Here is a 22,111-nt window from a genome sequence, read left to right on the forward strand (position 1 = left end):
AATTATGTTCAATTTTAGTTAGTACAGGATTTTTCACGTGAATCCCAAAAAAACTATTATAAACTGAAATGACATTTTGTAGTAACTTATTACTTACTTTATTATAAGTTTTCAGAAATAAGTTAGCTTCAGGAAAAGTATAAAAACTTGCAAAAAACCTGGTGCTTTGAGGATAATCAATTAATGAAATCTACATAATTCAAAAATTATTCAAAACCTAACCAAATGCATCAGCATTATCCGCTAATAGTTTTGTAGATTATTAGTTATAACATTTGTCGTGGGTTATGTCTGTTGTTAAAAATTATGTTTCATGCATCAAGAAAAAGAGGAATTCAGAAATTTCTTGAAAATTTGATGGCTATTCTATAAATGGTTTCATACATATTATCGGTAAATTTGATGTGATTTTCAAACAACTGATATTCATCAATAATTGCTAGAAAATGAATCGAAAGTGGAAACTAAACCAAGGTACGGAATAATTTATTTCTTTTCATAGTCAACAATGTACTAAGAGTTGAAAAAGAAACTCCAGAAATGGTTGTTGAAATTCGTGTCCCTGTTCTTAGAGGTCGTAGAATAAAAGTACTCCAGATAATTTATGAAGCAAATATTTCAATCGAACGATATGCAATATTTCGCAAGATAGGTTAGATATGAAAGAGGTATGAGAAATGAAAACGAATTATTTCATGGGACACCAACATACCCCTGAAAAGAAAATATAGGTTTTTCAACCAATACAACCAATGCGACTGTCCAAGTTGGATCCCTCCGCTTAGTTTCTATTTCCAAAATTAAAAAATGACACGTGGAAAACAATTTTAGACAAATAAAGAGGTGACGACATCGACAAACGAGTATTTATTCGAAATATTTGATGGTTTTGAAAAATTTAAAACTCCTTGGGATAAATATTTGAAGTTAAATGATAATGTTGTTAAAAATTATAATATTTTTTCACAGTAAAATAACCTTTTAATTTAAAAGTGTTTGTATCAAACTAGAGATTTTTTATTTTCAGGAAACTGGTTTGTAAAACAAATTTCATCTCTCTCGGACACATCAAAGATTTAATTAAATCGAAACTTTATAATACAACCGACTAATAATGAATTTTTTTTGCTTAAATTAGATCGCAATAAAATTTAATGTACGTCTCGAGAAGTGATTTTACATAAATTAAGCCATTTGGATGATACGTGAAAAGATTAATTGGGGTCAGACATATAGGGAATAAAAATATTTTAGTCAAAAAGTAAAACAGCTAGATTGGTACGAAAGTACCTAAAAACTATTCATCAGTTATAATATACAAACATTATTCATACAATCTCATTACTATGCAAAATATGGAAATGAAGTGGCACTAAAAATTATAGAGCTTACTAATCCCAAACAAACTGCCCAACAAAAAAATTCTGGAAAAATTAAAATAGTTTGTACTACTAAGTAAGATATTAAGTCTCACCTCTGTTCACTGTAAGCTTTATTGGTTCCATTTAATTCTAACCCATAATAAATACAGTTTAAAAAAACCAAAAAAACACGCATTTGAAGCATATCAAAATAAAATGTAAAAAATATTTTTTTAAAATGAAATTAAAGAATGATGAATGAAAAATATTAGTATTGTTTTGAAAAAAGAAGTCGGGCGCTTAATGTACGAGAAATGTGAAACAAAGCGCCCCTCGCTTTTTTTATAATACCAGTAATTTTCATTCATCATTATTTTCAGCTAATTTTAAAAAAATATTTCAAACTTTGTAGTTTAATGTGCTTAAAAGGCGTGTATTTTTAGTTTTACCAAACTATATTTATTTTTCCATTTTCAGTGCCATATGCTATGAAACTGTGTTTTTTGAGTGATTACAGAAGGTGTCGGATCGTAAAATTTGCGTAGATGTAAAGAGAAAATTTGCAGTTATAATTTATAAAAAAAATTTGCCGAAAAAAAAAACATTTTTCTACAAGCTTATAATAATATCTATATTATTTTCGGCAACACAGATCGTAAAAATAACGCTCATTATTGTACTAATGACAAAATAATGAGATAACATCTTATTAAGGGCGTTGTAACCAAGTAGGCAGGACCTGTCATTTAATTTTCATTTAATTTGATGTTTGTCACTTTTGAAAAGTGGATTGTAAAAACAAAAAGGAAGAATTTCAATATACACCACTTCGAAGAAAAAATTGCACATGTCACTCGGAGCAGAAGACCCATTATATTTGTCGCCCAGCTTGCACAAAAGAATCTGAACTCAACACTAATGATAACCTTCTACTCCTAGTAACAAAATGTACTATTTTTTACAGCAAGAACGGGATTCGAACCTACGACTGGTGAATCCGGAGGTTTATGCCTCAGCCCGCTCGGCTAACGAACGCAATTAAAGTCGTGTGATATACTAACAGTAATAAGCCTCAAAGGAGAGTTACAAACAAACATACAAGCTCACAAAAGCCCACATGCAGGTAAAGTTAATAAAAGCGTGTTATAAAAGTCTATTACCAGAACGTATTTTTTACGTTTATATAATAGTTAATAACCAAATATTCACAGTTATGATACGATATACAAACGAAACAATTTCATTTATTGCGTACAAACCAAAGCCAATTGTTTTCAGTATATTTATTGAGAATGGTTTTGTCATTTTAAAACGCGCCGCGAGTATATAACTAGTTGGTAATATAAAAAAAGTAAAATTCAAACCACAGCGTATAAGCCGGTCTTAAGGTAGATCCTCAATCTTTTATGCATAAACTTACTTTCTCTTCAAGTTCTTAGAAATGGCTGACGTACTAAATAACTGAAACTTATTACGAAATGTTTCGTTATAATAACAGCAGAACGAAATTGTTGAATAACCCTATCTTATTTCCAAGAATATAATTTTGTAAATTTCACTTATCGTAGTAAAAAACATGAAAATTATCTTAATTCATAATTGTAGAATCTTTCCTTACAGTTTCAACAAATGAGAAAAATAGCAAATATCAGATACACAATTTTTGTTTGTCGTAGTTTTGTTGTCATTGTTGTCAAATCTTTTGTATGCCTGTATAATTAACTTTGTTATTTTATGGATTAACATTAGAAATTATGAGAAAAATGTGTTTCGTATAATCTTCTCTATCCTTAATACATAGCCGCAATTTGAACCGTAAGATAACTGAATTTACTAGTTTAATTCAAATAACCATTAATAAACTGCTGCAGTAAATGATTGTTTTTCAAATCATGCTCCGGAAAAGCAGAAAACCCGAAATAAATATTTATGTAGTGATAGGGAAAGGTTGATATTTGAGTAATGACCAAATTAAGAGCTCAAAAAACACGAAATTGAGGTGGTTACTCCAAATATTTTCCATTCACCTATTAAGTATCAATTGGTCAGTGGAGACCACGGTTCTTGCTGTGACAATTGGAATACTCTGTGTTTACAGCTGATCTAATTTTCCAAAATCTTTTAGAAATAGAATCTTCATTTATCACTTGATACGCTCCCAGACTCTACAAAATTCCTGTTTATATTACAAGATTTTTTTTTACTTTGAATCATTCAATAAATCTTCTTTGGTCTGTCATGTCTAAGATACGACCGCGGGCAGATTCCGGCCCATGGGCCGTATCAATAAGCTCCTAGATCGCAATGTGTCACAGAAAGAAGAATCAGACTTTTAGACTTCATTTGATTCCTCTACGGATGTTTTAAATACTCTTACTCTCAAGTCTACGGATATAATTTCAAGTTGAGTCGAGTAATCGAAGCGATATGGTTGATTTGTTTGTGTCGTGCGCGTGCGATATCCATAATTGTTGTGTCGAGTTCCATAATTGTCAAAAGCAAGAGATCCTCAGAGCTCAACATAATTACCTACCACCTTTTATAACTTTTATATGATTTCTAACAACCGTATATTATATACTTATATAATTTAATAAATAAAATGTTATAAAAATTCAGTTCATTTTTTTAAATCTAATCCCAATCTGGGCCCAGTTACACAATCAAAATTTAATATATGGTTTTCTGAAAAATTGAGGTTGATACCTCAGCTGTAGATTATTCCAGTCACTTATTTTATTTCTATCTACCGTCTCTTCTACTATTTTTTCTATTCTTCTGTCGCTGTAGGTACATAGAAGGCTTTAGGTCCTATAAATATTTTACCCACCCCTACTTCAGCAATCTTCTTTAATTTTCTTGCACTTCAGTGTGTCCAGAAACCCATTGAAGTCTATTCACAATAATCTATGAGATAGTTATTAATTCATAGAGTTTTTGATTTTTCTATGTATAAGAAAGTTTAAAACATTTTTAATAGATGGTGGTAGCTACGTCGTTTGCATTGATATTTGAGTCAACAGCACTTAAGCCTCTTATTTTCAAGCAAACATTAGTAACATATCAAATAAGTAGGGGGATATTTTAATCTTTCTTTTCAAAAATTAAAACTAAAATATTAATTTATGATATTATAAACTCAAAGAATGTCATCTTGTTGGGAAAAAATAGTGTGTTATGTTATTTTTCAACGTAAAAATGTAATTTACTTTCGAGTATAATCAGAAAAATATCTCGGTTTTAATGTGGAATATAGTTCCACCGAAATTACTATTCTTAAGGGTTGTTCTCCCCTTGTAAATAAATTTTAGTTTTAAATGAAGGAAATTGTGTTAATCGTTGTTTCGCTTTCTCTTTCGACTCCGCACCTCAGAAGCTTCGTAAGTAACACTAGCTGCAAATACCCAGGTTATCAATCCAGGAAGGCAAGTAAAAACTGTTCAACTGGTTTCAACGTATTCGTCACCACCATACTGAACCCTTTTCTTCACTGACTGGAGCAAGTGCGATACCTGAGCTTTGGCGTGAAACCGTCACGAAACAGCGTTACAAGTTGCTTAAGATATGATATTTTGTTTTTCACAATTTGGTATTTAAAAACCGTTGAAATTTTCAAAATAGATTTGTATTGTATTAAAGGATTGTTTAGCATATCGCAATAACAAATTTCACATGCCTACATGCTACCTCTAAAAATGACTAGCCACATTACTCAAATACTTGGAAGTAGTAGAGACGAAAAAACAATTTCAGACAGCTTTTACTTTTCAATATAACGGTATATAATACATTTAATACCTGAGAGTGGAACAGTAGGTAACTGCTAACAAACACGATACCCAGATATAACAGTAAATACCACATTTTGATTGAATGGTCTTCGACTTCGCTTATATAAAATCCACCAGATTGGCAAAGATGGTATACGTATTGCGCTTCTAGCGAATACACTTGTATTAGGTATGTGTATGTATTTAACCCCGATTTTGACTTTTTTTTAAAACATCGTCGATATGTCAATGTAACATGATAAACTAGGTAATTGGGATAAAATTGAGGAAACGCCCTCATACGTAGATATATAAAAATATAAATTGGATGTATGTAGAAGTTCATACTAATTACTTAAGTAAGTGATTTTTTGTTGTTTCGAATGAGTCTCGTTAAATAGATGGAAATATAGATTTTATCAATCAGGATCTCCATTTTTACACCCGCGTTAATAATGAATAACTAGACAAAACTCAATAAAGTTAGGTTATAAGTCGTTAATGAAATAGTACATTATACATTCTTGGGCCGTTTTTTTTTAAACCTATAGGCTTTAACCAAAAGACAAGTTCATATAAAACAATTATATTACCAAAAGATTGGTACACTTACGGTTACTTTTCGACATAATCAAGGAAGAGATTAAGACATTTGTCATGTCTGTGGACAAGCTTTTCTATACCCTTTTCAAAGATAGTTGCCACCAATAAATTCAAGAGAAAGAGAGAGAGAAATGCTATGTCAACAAATTGTTACAATTTGTTGACAATAGCTTGTAAAAACTAAAAAATAAACATAGAAATAGCTATATAGATACAAATGAAATAAAATTTTAATATACAGAAGAAAACCACAATGAGTAACAAAATTATAGGTAATAGTAATAAGTAATAATTAGTATATCAATCCATAGCAAAATTAAGCCAGTATGCAGCATACCCGGAATTAAATATTATTATTAGAATAGAAGTCGTTTATAGAATAGAAGGCTCTTTCCAGTAAATATGCCCTCAAATTATTGCGAAATGCGGAAAAAGATGATATCGATTTGCATTATAAAATATTGAGATCTTAACTAATATTGAACGTGGAGTAGTTAGGTAAAGGTCGTACTAGGTATTCCTAAGTGGATAGCTATGCAACGATCTTTCTGAAATTGGAGAAGCGTGCTTACGAATTAGGTAAACGGAATCAGAGATGAATAAGGAAGGAAGAATCAGAATTTTTAATCTTTTAAAGAAGTCCTTGACATTGGTTTGAAGGTTCTCATTGGTTTGAAAGCGCTTCCCACGAAGCCACGTCTTTAGTTCAGGAAAAAGGTGAAAGCAGTAATGGTAAATCTGCGTTTTTCTTTAACCATTTTGTCAACTCGTTAAACCAGGTCATCTGAAACGACAGATTCGCGTTCTTGGTCCCCTTCATCATGCACATCATTACGGCAAGCTTTTCATACCATCACTCATGAAGTTTTCGACATACACACGACTCAGTCTCCGATCAATTTCTGCAGCACTATGGCCTCAGCCTGTAGTAAACGAATCACACTTGGCAGGAGCATTAATAATGGCAAACAAGTTTACGTCTACAATATCAACAATGGCGGAGTGTGTAGTGCGGGAGCTTTGCAGTTGCCTACAGCGCATACCCACTTTTTTTCTGCTCGCGTAGCGTCTTCATGAAGTGATCAGAAGTTGGAAAACGGCCCTCGTACATAAACCATTTATCGAGAATTTGACGAGGAATTGAAAATTATGCAGTATTTTTAGCACATGAAAAATAATTTGAACAGAATCACATTAAGAGACTGGTCGTAACCAACATCATATTAATATACGTGAAATAATGTACCCATATATTTTTACTAATACAATCTAGCAATGGAAAAATAAAATGAATAATGTAACTTCTTGGGATTGAAAGGCTCAGTTTATCTTATATATTAAAAAAATTGATGATTTCCATTCCGAGTCCATTCAGGCGTTCTACCCAACCGATTTGCTTAATTTTTTTTCAATGAAAGGTATTGATGCACAGATCAGCCATCAACCATAGGATTTTATCTAATTTTCACCATTCTCAAATTATACTCAAATGTACATTACTTATGGGAGTTTTTCACATACACACGTTCTATCCTCAATATCTCAGGTTCTATTCAAGATAAAGACTTCGTTTTGGTTTAAGAACACTCGCTGAAACACCTTCTTTCTTTTGAGTTTTTGAACACTTAAATCGGTTGAACTGGAGAGGAGCTAGGCGCGGACATTCAATGTGGAGTTATGGATTTTTGTAGGTTTTTGGCAATTTTTCTACATTCAAAGATCTATATCTCAGGTTCTAATATAGCTACAGAGTTCGTTCTTTTCTATTATAATGATTTCTGATACTTATTTAATGGATTCGATGCGAGTGAAGCCGCGGGTAAAAGCTAGTGTTCCTTAAACATGGATTAAAAAGATACTTTTATCACGTTAAATGCATAAATCTACTCCAAGGACACAAGGGTGAAAATCTCGCTTTGCTCTTTCAAATTTTTACACGTGTGGTGTATATTATTTTTCTTCATACGTCGATAGAAAGTACGTCCAACCAAATTTCTTGCTTTACTAGGTTATTAGGAACAATAGTGACAATAGTTGGAGACTTGATTTAGCGACAGAAATAGAAATTTCGAGTGGTTACTCACGCTGTTATAGAGGACGTACACATCATTCAAAAAGGAGATAAATATAGAACTTTCCATAATACTTAAAAATACGTCCTTTCGATCGGGATATGAAGAAAAATTGATTTCATAAATTCATATAACAGAACTACCGAAATGAATTGTTATTGATCAGGCAACTAGAATATACAACGTATACTTGCCAAGAGTCAAATTAATTTCATTTTAGTTTTACACTTTTTGGACAAACTTTAAGCTTTTTAAAACGTTTACAGACACTCATTTTGGTCAAAGAATGAAATTAGAAACATTTTTGTGCGATGATTTTCTATGACTTTCGACGTAGATTAAACGAACAGCAGTGTGCCGACCAAATCTCTTCGACTTTTAGTGATGAAGCATTATTTTCGGCCAAAGTGATTCTATAGTTTTTCGAATTGAATAGTGGACGCACTTCGCTATAGAATGAATTTCGTGAACGTCGTCGAAAATCGGCTTTTGCAGCAGAAAACATCGATGCTGTGCGTAAACTGAGATTGGAAGATCGTCATGTGACATTTAGTGAGATTGAAGCATACTTGGGCATTAGTTTTACTTGCGTACAATGAATTTTGCATGAACATTCGGTTGTCGAAAATATTTGTTAGCGTTGAATACCGCATAATTTGACAATCGCTCAAAAAAAGCTCGTGTCGATTGGTGTAAAGAGATGGTAAAAAAATTCAATCGCTGTTCTTCTAGAGACGTATATGAGATCTTGGAAGGTGACGAATAATGTATCTATACATATGAACACGAAACAAACAATCGTTTGTATTGGTCTTTCAAGACGCGCTAAATCCAATACAAGTTGTTCGTACATGGAGCCTTTCGAATCAAACGGTCGCCTTTTCTCGGAATAACTGAATATTTAATCACCATTTCATTAGAGCAACGTGTTCGAAAAAATGAGTGAAGCCAATCGCAGAAGACGAATCATTCTCCACCTCGACAATGCCAGCTCTAATACATCAGTTCAAACGAAAATGTTTTTGAGCAGTCAAAACATCTAATTAATGACTCATTTTCCGAACAGTTGTTTGGCACCCAATGATTTCTTCTTATTGCCGCAGATCAAAAATAAATTGCATTGCCAACGTTTTTCTACACCTGAAGAAGTGGTTGATTTGTTAAAATCACATGTTGTGAAGGTACCTCAATCGGAATGAAAAATGCTTCGACAATTGTTTCAAAGGCACGCAAAAGTATATTTATTTTAATGAAGAAAATTGTGAAAAACAATATCCAATTATAAATATTTGTTATTATTTGTCTATGTCAAAACCTTAGTATCATCCCTCGTAGAAAACTCTTATCTATTACTCAACTCAAAAGATATATCCCTGATTTTGTCTATAATGTCTCTTTATCAGGTATGATGTTCTTCCTTAAACAAAACGGGTCTTGCCAGCACTTTGAATAAAATTTGTCAAAATTTAATGAAATTATTCAAAGAAAACAATTTGATTTACCTATAAATTGGATTGTTTATTATTTATTAAAATATGTGCATATAATAACCATAAATATTCATACAACGAATTTTTATTTAAAGCTTCGGATAATCAAGAACTCTACCCATATCATTTTTAATCAACACATTCCAATGGTCATGTAATTTGAATATATCTGATTCGCCCTGTTTTGTGGTAAATCGCCTGAAGATGAAAACGCAATAGAAAACCTCTTCTAATGTATTCTAATTACACCATTAGAAACTTACATCAATTTCCTTCTTAATTTATTATACAGAATACTCTATTTCGCCGTTTATCATCCTTGAATAGTATTTTGAAATATGTTAACTTGCCTTCATAAATTTCATAAGGATTTTATATGGAATGAATCATTTATGGGGATCTCTCGCGCAGCTTATTTCTTTAGTGTAAATCTTTGTACAATTGGCCTTTAAGAATAATTTAGATAATGATAAAATTGGCTGGTATTTCGAAAAGTATGTTTGTGAATAAATAGGTGTAATATTAATATAGGAACTAAACTAGGTTCATTCACTCTTCAACTGTTTTTCCATACATTGCAACTGTTTGCCAATAATTTTAAATTGATCACATTAAACGTAACTATTCATGTATTCATACTATTTTCAGCTAATTATTAGCTAGTTATAAAAAGACCATTACATTTACGTATCTATATATTCACAATATATTTTTTCCATTTTGTCATCATCGGCATCTATTATTCAACTCATTCTTAAAGACCAATTGTGTCAATATATACCATGTATTTTATGTCTTCCTCTCTTAAATTGAGACGACACAGACACAGCTTCGCTAAGTATTACTTTTGACTAGAAATACACTCATTCCATAACTTTTATCGAATTCTATCTGCTCTGTCGTTGTCTTATTAATGTCAATTGTATCAAAACCTTTCGTTATTTCAAGTTTAAAAAGATTCTAAATTTTGCAAAAACGGACAAGAAGAAAGAGATTTGGCTGCAAAGAACACGCGAAATTAAAGTTCAAGTCTAGTAATAGTTGAAATAGATGTAGCGAACTGCTATGACAGTTTATTTTGTAGTATTTTTCATCACACCTCGTTTTATACACAATAAATACTTCTTGATATATTCAAGTACCACTAATTTGTGTAATCAAATCTATAACAATTTAACAACATATATGCCTGAAGGAAAAAGTTGGAAATGGAAGTTCCAGCATCTAGACAGTTTATTCTTTTCAAAACGTTTTTTGCAAATAGCAGCAATCGTATATTTTATCTATATTTGATATCGTTTTAACTTCATAATAGGAGCCTCAAACAGAATTCCGCATTAAGCCGAAACAGCTACATACAATTTGGCACTTCGATTTATGATCTATGACTGAAAATGGAGGTCTACAATTGTTCATGAAAATGTATTTGGTTTCAATACTGAAGAACTAAAATGCTGCTTAACGCGTCAAGACTTGCCGTTGCCGCGCCGTTCAGACAGGCAAATACGACTTGTGGTGTATGTGCTTGCAATTTTGCATGAACTTATTTGATTCTTCACCAATATGAACTGTAATTCACTATGTTATCCACCAATAACATCTAGTAGCGGAAGATTTGAGTGATAGATTGCACCAATTACTTCAATTTGTGATTAATGCAGTCATTAACATAATGAGAAGCAATTCACTAAATACGCGCTTATTTGCACAATTATGCAATGAAAATGACTATTGTTAAATACCGAAATACGTTGGTTGTGAAAAGGTGCATGTTTATCAATATTTTATTCACTTCTTGACTCAGTTTTAGAGTTTCTGGAAATTAAAGATCCTGAAAATCTTAAGAGAAAACTTAATCAATTTCAAAGCAGACATATTTGACAGATTTGTTCAAAAAATTTAATTATCTCAGCTCACAATTACAATTTCTTGGTAAACTGAAATTTATGAAGGAATCGTGAATTTTCAGTTTTTGTACTTGTCGTAGATAGAACGCCTTGATTAAAAGATATTCAAACACACATTCCACATTTGATTGCCCTAAAAATATCCTGCAGTGTGGGGAATCGAGCACAGCATCTGACCGGCATATCTTGTCAAAAAAATTTTTAGTACCGTTACAAACTTATTAACCAAAAAAGTAGATAATTGAATATCACAGAACGGAGAGATTTGCGATTATTCCTTACAAAATCGAAGCTAAATATTCAATATTCACTGTCAATCCAGCAAGTACATCCCTCTTATTAAAATTATATTCTATTTATAACAACCATTGTAGAAGTTACATTACGTTATGAATGTTTACTTTCTATTATATCACGAGTGTTATAACAATGATTAATAGTGTAATAATTTATATATTTGAATAAACATCTACAACACAAGAAAATATTTCTTTTTATCACTTCGAATGGGAAGTTTTCTAAAGAAAATTTGTGAGAATTGATTGGTTCTAGTACTGTGAGTCACTGTAGATTTCAAAAATGTAAAGTTGGATGGAGTCACTTTTTCAATAGGCCAACTTTGGATTTTTGATATCCACTCACAGCACAATTAATTGAAATTCAATTGAAAATTAGTTTAGTTGATTTTATTATTTGATTCGTCGTTGAAACTCAGCCACCACGCAAGTTTTCATAGATAGATCTAGTTTTCACTTTTTTTCGAGATTTGGAAATTAGTAATTGTGAAAATGGTCTATGAAACAAAAAAAGTTGGGAAACAATGGTTTATCGAATTAAATTATTTTTTAAATGCGAATCGGAGACTTTTACAAAAATTTAACCTTCTAAAACAACAGTTTCTCTTCCTTAATATCAACCAGATATCTAAATATTTCACATTCTTGGATTAGATTGTCCTGCCAACAATAACAAAGACAAGCTCTCAATAAGCAACATAACTTAGCGAAAAAATATACTGCAAAAATATCAAGGAAATAAATCGCTGGCCGACATTCTTTTTTTTTTGTTGATTATAATGCTTGAAAGAAGTGATTACGTTATTCTTTTGGGAAAACCGAACCGGATGACCTTGACGGTATTACTTTTATAATATTACAAATCTCAACTTGCCGCCGTATCAGGCCAACCTACTATTTTAAATTGAAATCATTATTCTAATTTTATTTGAATATCGAATTAGAGCAGCGATTTATGCATGACTGTACAATTACTCTCATTTCTACAATTTTAGCAACAAGTTAATTATGCAACAAGTGATTTCATATAAGAAAGAAAATATGAGAAATAGGCAGATGAAAAGCCAGGGAAGATACAAATCGATTTCAGCAGATTATATGACAGAAGGGACGATAATTGATCAACTATTCTCATTATTCATAAATTAAAAAATTTTGGAAATATGAAAGATTTGAAAAACGTACAAGTTTTCTCCACACGAGTAGTCTCTTACATCCATATACAGTTAACGGTATTGCGAAGGTTGCGTAGAATATACCGAAGATTGCTTAGGTCCCACAAGTTAATGTTTGACGATGGTAAGACAAAACATGGCCCTTGAGGCTAAGAAAGTGTACACCACCAAGAACCACGTCTTGCTGTTGATTAGATATATTTGACTAAGCAACAAATCAGCTCTTACTGATTAGATGAAACTTACTTACTGTATTAAGTAATGTAACTGACTAACAACTAATTAAGCAGTTAAATAAATTTAATTGATATATAACCCACATATGTTGTTAAATGAAAATACGTTAGATTAGGGTTAAGTTTTCTTTGTCTGTCACACTCCAGTACCTCAAGGGTCAGGCCTCACCCGATTAATATTTGACTCACCCTCGTCAAATATCAATCGGGAGAGCTATACGTAGTCTTCGCGTATTTCTCATATCCGCATTGAATAGAATTGAATGGAATTGAATATGGAATTGAAGACGTTATGTATTGACACGATATGAATGTAAATAGATATTCAGCATTATTTTGTCTACACATTTATTCCTAAGGATCCTTAAAAATATACATCTTTTGAAAAATTCCAGTTCCTATTTCAAATTTATACATACATTTTCAGTTATGCTATGTCGCGTAAATCACTAACAACTTTTAACAATATATAAAAATGACCGTTATTTGGATATAATTTTCGCAAATATTTACTTTCTATAAAGTGTTATTTGCAATGTACCTATATTTTGGTTAGTAATTAGCATATTTTTACTGTTACTCTCAATGGCGCTTAAAAAATAAAACTCTCTTTTGGTTCTATGCCACATTAAGCAGTTGTTATCACACAAATGAGGACTTTTCAGAAACCTTAACTCGGGTTCAGGCAGATCACCATCACCAAATTGCGGATCCTAACCCAGAACGAGATATAGATCACAGTTTCGTGTTGAATTTTCGGAGGAAAATTCAAAATTACTTTTTCATATACAAAATTTTTATTGGTTATTTAATTTTGTAATAATAAGTTATTGAGCAGTTTTCAACTATTTCCCATCACACACGGTTTTTGCACTGAAGTTTAATACTAATAAGCTATTTTTAAGTATGAGAACCGCAAACCTTAGTAACCTATCTATGACACACACAGTTTACAAGAATTAATAGGAAGCAGCCATATTAGGGGAACAAACAACTTTGAGTTCGAAAAACTATAGACAAAGAAAACAACCCACCAACTAATCATATCTACGCATCGGTCTACCAGGCTCTACCTATATGACTATGACCTGATTAACCTGATCATAGTTTTCGAATAGTCCTGTGGTTATATTATTATGTATACTCGTTCAATTCGTTCTATAAAAAACATTGTTAATGTTCGCGATAGTGTCGCAGAATAGCGGTTAACTTCGATTTGCTGTCGTACTCAACAATTAACATCTCATATCTCACATCAGTGATGCGCATGTTGAATAGAGACTTAAACTTACCCATCCACAAGGTTATATTGATCAAGAGAGGAAGCCTACTGACCTTTTTTATCAACAGTAATACGCCAATAGGCTGGTAGAACAGACAAATGAGTTGTGAATTTACACAGAGCGAATTGCCGAATTTGGACAAAAAAGAATCACCGACTGATTGTCGAAAGTCCTAATTAGCGTGAATAGTTTTAGTTATGGCGAGATAATAATCATTGGACAGAAATTGAGGATATGGAGCTGGGTCTGATACCAGCAAGACGATGCCACTGCCACAGAATAAGGAGGAATTAAATGACATCGCGGCGATATGAATCAACTGCCAAATAAAAAAACTTAATAAGATACGAACCATTCAAAGGCTTAAGAATGAGATAGTTCGGTACATTAACCACAATAAATATCAATTATGCCTCAGCTTTATGGAAAATATGGACTATAGGATAGAACTATCCATCACTTAATAAGTCGTGTGATTAACTAAGAAAAACATTTTTTTGTCAAAAATCGATTTCATTCATCAATATAATCTCTTACAAGAACAATATAATTATTCCAATGCTTCTCTAACTTCTCGATGCCGTGCTTGTGAAATGATTTGTCTTTTGCCTTAAAATAGGCTTCAGTTTCAGCAATTGCTTCTTCATTTGAGTTGGATTTCTGACCGGCGAGCATTTTTTTGAGATCAGCGAATAGCCTTTAATCACTGGGGATTAAGACTAAGGGATGAGGTGGATGAGGAAGCAAGTAATTCGTTCATTTTAACCATTGTTACCATGAACTTATGAATCAGTGCATTGTCTTGGTGAAACAATGTTTTTTTCTGCGACTTATAAGACCTTTTTGCCTTGATTTTTTATTCAATCAATACAACAACTCTATGTAGTATTCGCTATTGATTGTGTCTTTTGGAGAACAATATTCCATGCGCAATCCAAAATAATGAAGCCATAACCTTTTCAGTTGACTGTTGTGCATTTGGACGTGGTCCACTGGCTGCAGTCCACTAAGATAGTGATCGTTTTGATTCCGGAGTCAAGTGATCCATGATCTATCCATTGTCACATAACGACGCAAAAATCTGATTTATTACGTGTAAATATGGTCAAATACTGCTCTGATCATCAATTCGTTGTGGTTTTTGGTCGACTGTACCCATTTGAGGAAAGCTTTCTCGTGGTCAAATGTTTATGCATAATTGTAAACACACTGCCTTCTAATATCTTTACAGCCTCAGCTACCTCACGCAATTTCATTTTATTATTAGATTTGTGTGGAGTTTTTTGATGTTTTCTGAATTAACCACCTCAATTGGATGATCAGAACGTGCACCATCATCTGTACGACCACGTTTAAACTCAGCAAACCAATAAGAAAAGGTTCTTTTCGATGGAACAGGGTCTCGTACAGTATTTTTTCATCAAGAAGCAATGATAAATCAACACATGAAGTTGTTTTGAATCCATGGTTTTGAAAATAACAGAAGTAGATTCACTTAAATGGCTTTTACTTCTTTCTGACTAATCGAAATGTCATGAAATTTTACATATAGTCTTTTGAAAGCTGCTACTTCATAAACTTGGATTTGACAATGGCAGCATCATCTGTGTGTCAGTCACACGACTTATTGGGTGATATAATATACCACCAAAGTTATGGTGAGGATTTCGCCAATATTTTTTTTTCACACATAGTTCTTTCCAGATATAAAGAGAAGTACTGAGTTTTATTGAAAAAATAGATGAACTTTAGTAGATGTTACATCTAGTAAACTTTGACAAAGATAGACATATATTGATAGAAACTACAGTTAAATTGCTGTCTGAGTGAATTGTATAATTATGTACAATATGTGGAATAATACTAAGAATACCAACTGGTTTTCTTACTGTTTCTCTTGTCTACACAACATAGGTACAAGATATAGTTAAAGCTACCATAAAGCAACAAAAACAACAGACCATTCACTACACGATTATATGGTACAATCTATACACAAGGTAATTTTTATATCAAAAGAATTAAGTTAATAGCAGTCAGAAATTTTATTCGAATGCTTTGAGTATTAAAAGTTTTATTTTAAATATTCATAGAAATAATTTCCTGATTTCGTTATTTTTATGATCACATCGTAGCTTAACGGAATGTCATTATTCAGCTTTTGTCCTAAATAATAAAATTAGAGGAAATAATTCTAGGAACATTTTTTTGAAACGTCTATGGTTACCACGCATGATCGATCTTCAAAAGAGGAAAATGAGATACAATTGAATTGAATTAAAATTAATGGTTATTCAAGTGTTGGCAAGTCTATTAAATCGATCACATTACGTAATGTCAATTGCACAGGTTTTTCCAATACTGATTCTAACTATACAATTTTTTTATTCAAATGACTTTCAATTTATTATACTCATTATAATAAAAAAATCGGGATATAGAACTATTATTGTTTATCCGGTTTTTCAATTTTTGCTTCCCAGATAGTTTGTATTTTCCAAAACTATTGTTCCGCCTCGATTAATTTATTAGTTTCTATAATTAGATTGGATTCACGCCTATTGAAATTTCTAATAATAACCATAATATTATATCAACAATAACCAACTTGTGATTCCGAGGAATATGAAAATAAATACCATTGAAAATGATATAATACAGAGAATATGATAGGAACTTCTAAATTGTGATTCCAGTAAATTCACTGTAAGCCATCACCAGGTATAACAGAGAGATGGCTAAAAAATCGTACCATTCCACGTAAAGTAATGGAAGCTGATTAGGAAATAAGCTTTTAAAATATCTAGAAGTACTGATCATTCCATTCGCTGAGGCTCGTTTGGTGTTCTGCTCTAAAATCTCTTTGGTATCCTCCAACGATGCGATAACGATCGCACCTGGTTTTTCTCTTTCTTTATAAATTGGGAATATTAGTGCCTTTTCCTGTATATCTGGCATTTTCTCAACTTGCCCCAAACTGTGGAAAAGGTTGTACTTTATTTTGTAATTTTTTTGTACCATATTTTATGATTACATTTTCTCCTAATTATTTATAATTATGTAAACTTCTTCTCAGCTGCAAATTATTTTTCATCATTTTAATCCCCATTATTTCGACTTTCTTCCTGTATACTTTCGTTGTCATCATTTTATTGTTGTGTAGAATAAATACCACTAGTTTGTCTTTTGTGTTCTCAGAAGCTTCCTACTTCGTCTCTACAATAGTTCGTTCTTCTTGTATATGCTGTTTTGATTTCTCTACTTATCCATAGAATTTATCCCCCATTCCTCCCCATTATCTTGGTATGGTCATATTTGCTTCTTCATGAGAAAGATGGAATTTATTGAAAACAACCCCAAATGCTTTCTGTTGATAAACAGATTACCCAACAATTTTACTACTCTGCTTTATTATCATTATTACAACAATCTGGTGACTTCTGATTCCAATTATTAACTTCAGCATTAGTCTTACTCATAATAAGGACATCCACAATTATATAGCAAAAAAGCATCATGGATCCTCCCTATCACTAATAGATTTTATAAGTTATTTTTGTTACATTAACACTACAATTCAATTAAAAATAAGCAGTACATAAGTAATTGTTTGACCTTATTACTGCTTGTTAATATACAACTCACATCATCTGTGATAACCCTTGTCGCTTTTGAATCATTTAAACCGAGATAAAACAAACATAAACAATAAATATTATGGATTATTGTTTTTTATATAAATAGTAACATACATACACCATATAGTTTGAAAATAAGGAATATCTAATGGCATTGCCGTCCCAATTATTTAAAGAATATTTAAGAACGTAGTGGCATAAAATATATTCACTATCAATTATCATCATTGAAGCATTTCCAAGCATATTTGTATGAAACACTTCAATAAAATTGAACAATGGATAAATCTTTCCATCATAGTCCCTGTAGTGGACATATTTCCACGAAAAGTTTGTATGCAGCAATAGCTACGTCAGATAGGCTTTGGATACTATTTAATCAAAATGAAGTTAATCGCAACTATCAATCTATATTTAGCCAGTTATAACCAATACGTTGTATTTGCTCAAGTTTAAACCTTTAGAACTCATTTTGGCACATACAATGAGTAAAGTAAAATTTGGAAACGCCGATGTGGAGCGGAACGGAAACGGACTAAATCGTTTAATGGGGTATGGGCATTATTATCATAAAAAAATTGTATTTCCTAAATATCAAATATAGCAGTGGTGTATAAAACAAAACAGAACCAATATTTTAAATTAAAATTCAGAACCGTTCGCCACTTATGCTTGAATTCAAATGTTTGTATGTACCAATAATGTAACTTACTAATTGCATTTGTAATTTGTAGAACTTAGAATTTTTAATGATTATAAAAATGTAATTAACAGTGTATAATATCTTAATCCGTTATTAACTTGGTGTTATATGGCTATTCATGAATCTATTACACGATATATTACATGAAGTATATGCGGTATATGCAGTATGTGAATGGCATATAAAATAAAAAATTTTGTGATCACACAAAATTTTCAAATTCTATGTATATTTTTATCATTTCCAAACGGTTGTAAGGTTTGATTTTTATACAATATTCAGGTAATTATGAGGAGATTCGCTCGAAATCGAATAAATATTACTATATTTCTTATCTATTTTGGTATTTTTATAGTATATTGTCTTAATGATTTGACTCAATTTCGAGAAATTGAAACAAACCTATAAGTAAAAAAACATAACAGTATATACCATACCATGTATATAGGACGGGGCAAATTTTCAAAATTTTTTAATGTCACTATAAATGTGTGCAATTTCAATAATGAAATAAAACTACTGTTTTTATTTCGAACTTTTCACTTCTAATAAAAGTTCTACTTATAATCGATTTCAACTCTGGCAAATTTAGGATTCACATATTTAAAAACTAATATTTCGAAGTTCATATATATTCAAATATATTTTGGATTTGCCTCAATCTTGCCACTCACTAATTAAATAAGAATTTCGTGAGTAACTCAACGAGTTCTGCAAACAGTATAGCTCGCAACATCTAGTGGAAATCGTATGAATATTCTCAAAAATAGGAAAATTAAAAAAAAATGTAGTATAAAATTAACGTGTGATCTTTTTACTTTTATTTTCTAATTTAACCTGATCGTCCCTTTACATTACTACATTTTCTCCATATTAGTACCATTTGGTTGTATATATAACAAAAAAATATTGAAAGGTGCCATCTCTGGAATTACTCATGCTTGAGAAAGTTTCACAAATTTAACAGTTCTTAAAAGAAGGAAGAAAGTATTCAAAGACATACATATAATGGTTTGTTTTTAAGATCGCAAAATATATCTTCCTATTCTCAGTTTCTATTTCCCATCTTATGGTAACCAAAATCCATATATTTTAGACGAATCTACTATCACCTCAGTATGTTATGAGAATAATAATAAATATAATACAAAGTTTGATCATTTGTTTTCGAAAGAAAAAACCACTGTTCTCTTGGTTATGTGATTCTTCGGATTGAAATTTGTATCATTTATTGTAAATACGGCATCTGATTTTCTGGTTTACGGTTAGGAGTGGAAATTATGTTTATTACATTTTACTGATTATATAAACAACAAAATAGCAGCATTCAGATTCGAATTAGAAACTGTGAATGAAGAAGCATTTAGCTTTTTTCAAGTTAAGGTTACTCTTGATGCGAATTGAGTCGAAACTGTGTTCGAAACGGTACGACTGAAACATCAGAACAAGATTGTATTGTGCGTGTCTTCTGATATTCAGTATGTTTTTGCCGCGATTCAAAGATTGATTGATTCTATTTTCTTGAAAGACTGCTACAGAAGTTATTCTTGTTGAATGCTGATAAAAAAGGGAGCTGTTATTTTTAGGTGGAGACAATAAAGAAGATTTTTAAATAGTATATCAAGAATTGAAAGCCGAATAATATCTTTATTATGATAGTTTTTGAGTCCCATGTTCTACAAACATATGATCTTGTTCCCAAGACTCATTAATTTATCCTTTTATATTATAAAATGATCGTATCGTTACAAATTAAAATAATTAAAACTGCCTTAACTGACGCAGGTCGAACGAAAGCATACAATTTTTTGATCGCTCAAAAAGTTTTAGCCACGTCATATATGTCCTGACGTGTGGTCGCTGTCACTTGAAAGGGTTAAATTGGAAAACAGGTTTCATCTAATGAAGTTATCCTTAACGACACTTATCTAGCAAAGTATTTGTTGTTTCTTACGTATTATATTTTGTAATATTTATTGTACTATTATTCAAGAAACTATAAATTTTCGAGATTTCATTTTACTTTTTTATGAATGGATTCAATGCACATAGAATGAAAGTTGCCAATTGTCTTCTTTCTCATAAAAAAGTAGAGTTTAAACTATGATTGATTGGTGTTTACATTGTGTTCATAGAGTTTTAGAGTTTTGTTTAGAAAAAAAATTGAATTCAATTTCGTTCAAATAATTTGAATCGAATCAATTAGAATTATATATATATATATATATATATATATATATATATATATATATATATATATATATATATATATATATATATATAGGGTACACCATTACTCAAATATAACCTTTTAACGTATATTACTTAATACACTTTGAATACATGTATTTTTAATTTTTCGTAATCTATTAACTTACAACAGCGACCCCTAAGACTGCATAATTCCATTTTCAATACCACTAAAGTTTCATTAGTTTATAGTTATTGAATTTGCCTTAAGTCAAAATCTTAATGAGTTTTCTTCAAATTACTTAACTGCAAGTTTTCAAGGTGGATGGATTGCAAGAGGGATATACCAGCCATAACCCTCGATTTGTAACCTAAAATTAATTTTTTCTGAGGATATTTAATGAGTATGACATGACAAAAGCTTATAAATGAAATGAACTGAGAAATGTAAGACTGGTCGTTAAAAAAATTAATTTTTTTAATCACTGAGGAGTAAATGGTCTTGATAGTAATATTTATAATTCAATATATTATGTGAAAATACATGTATATGTTTGAAAAATATTATTTTGGACTTAATATCCTGAATTATTAGGAAAACTTGAACTCGTTGTCAAATTTATGTATTTTTTATGACTGAATATGTGAATAGCATTCAAATAACAGATGTTTGGAAATTGTCACCTTAGTTGAAATGTCAAAAATACAACAATATCATATGAGTATAAATATGAATTTATGTTTATAATTATAACTAGTTTTTTCTCAAACATCCTGTACAATATAACTCATATTTACTATTGTACACTACATAATCAAGTATATAAATATCTGTGGAGGTTGCTGGCATAACTACTAACTATCTGATACCGCCTGGTACAACCTCTTACTGAAGTTACAAATATATTTGCAGCACACTTACCGTGTCTTCCATCTCTTGACTCTTCGTAAATAGCACCATTCTCAAAATTAAATACCTTCCGGAACTGTATTTCACAGCACACGAAATTAAGTAATTATTTAGAAAAATTCAACTAATATAAAATATCAAACAAAATCGCATCGAAATTAAATAAAAATCGCAACGCGAACCACCTCGCTCTCTGATAGCTAACAACTTAATGTTGATAGTCGCGGTGATCGAGGCACGGCCTACTTTTTCGAGAAGTGAAAGACAAAAACAAGACGTTATTCACGTACTAGCTGATGGTCTCCGAACCGCTTTTTAGCAACATGCATTCTGCAGCACACCTATGTAATAATTGCAGTTGTACCTACAGGTAGGGTTGCGATAAAAAATCTGTGTCTTAGGACTTGAGGATATTTATTTTATATACTCACCTACTGCAAAGTTTTTTTGGAGACGTTCACACTATTCCAAAACAAG

At 31.3% G+C, this 22,111-nt stretch overlaps 1 protein-coding gene across 1 annotated transcript in view; it reads right to left on the bottom strand.

Moving 5' to 3' along the window:
• The window catches only part of LOC130442822 (DNA-binding protein D-ETS-4), a 53,278-nt gene extending 31,454 nt beyond the window's left edge, over positions 1–21,824 (bottom strand). The window contains exon 1 of the mRNA XM_056777185.1: positions 21,647–21,824. Within this exon, the coding sequence (XP_056633163.1) occupies positions 21,647–21,685 (39 nt within the window). The 5' untranslated portion in view covers positions 21,686–21,824. The remainder of the gene's footprint in view (positions 1–21,646) is intronic.
• Between the last annotated feature and the right edge of the window lie 287 nt (positions 21,825–22,111).

This window comes from Diorhabda sublineata, chromosome 1, assembly GCF_026230105.1.
Source record: "Diorhabda sublineata isolate icDioSubl1.1 chromosome 1, icDioSubl1.1, whole genome shotgun sequence".
Classification (NCBI taxonomy): Eukaryota; Metazoa; Arthropoda; class Insecta; order Coleoptera; family Chrysomelidae; genus Diorhabda; species Diorhabda sublineata.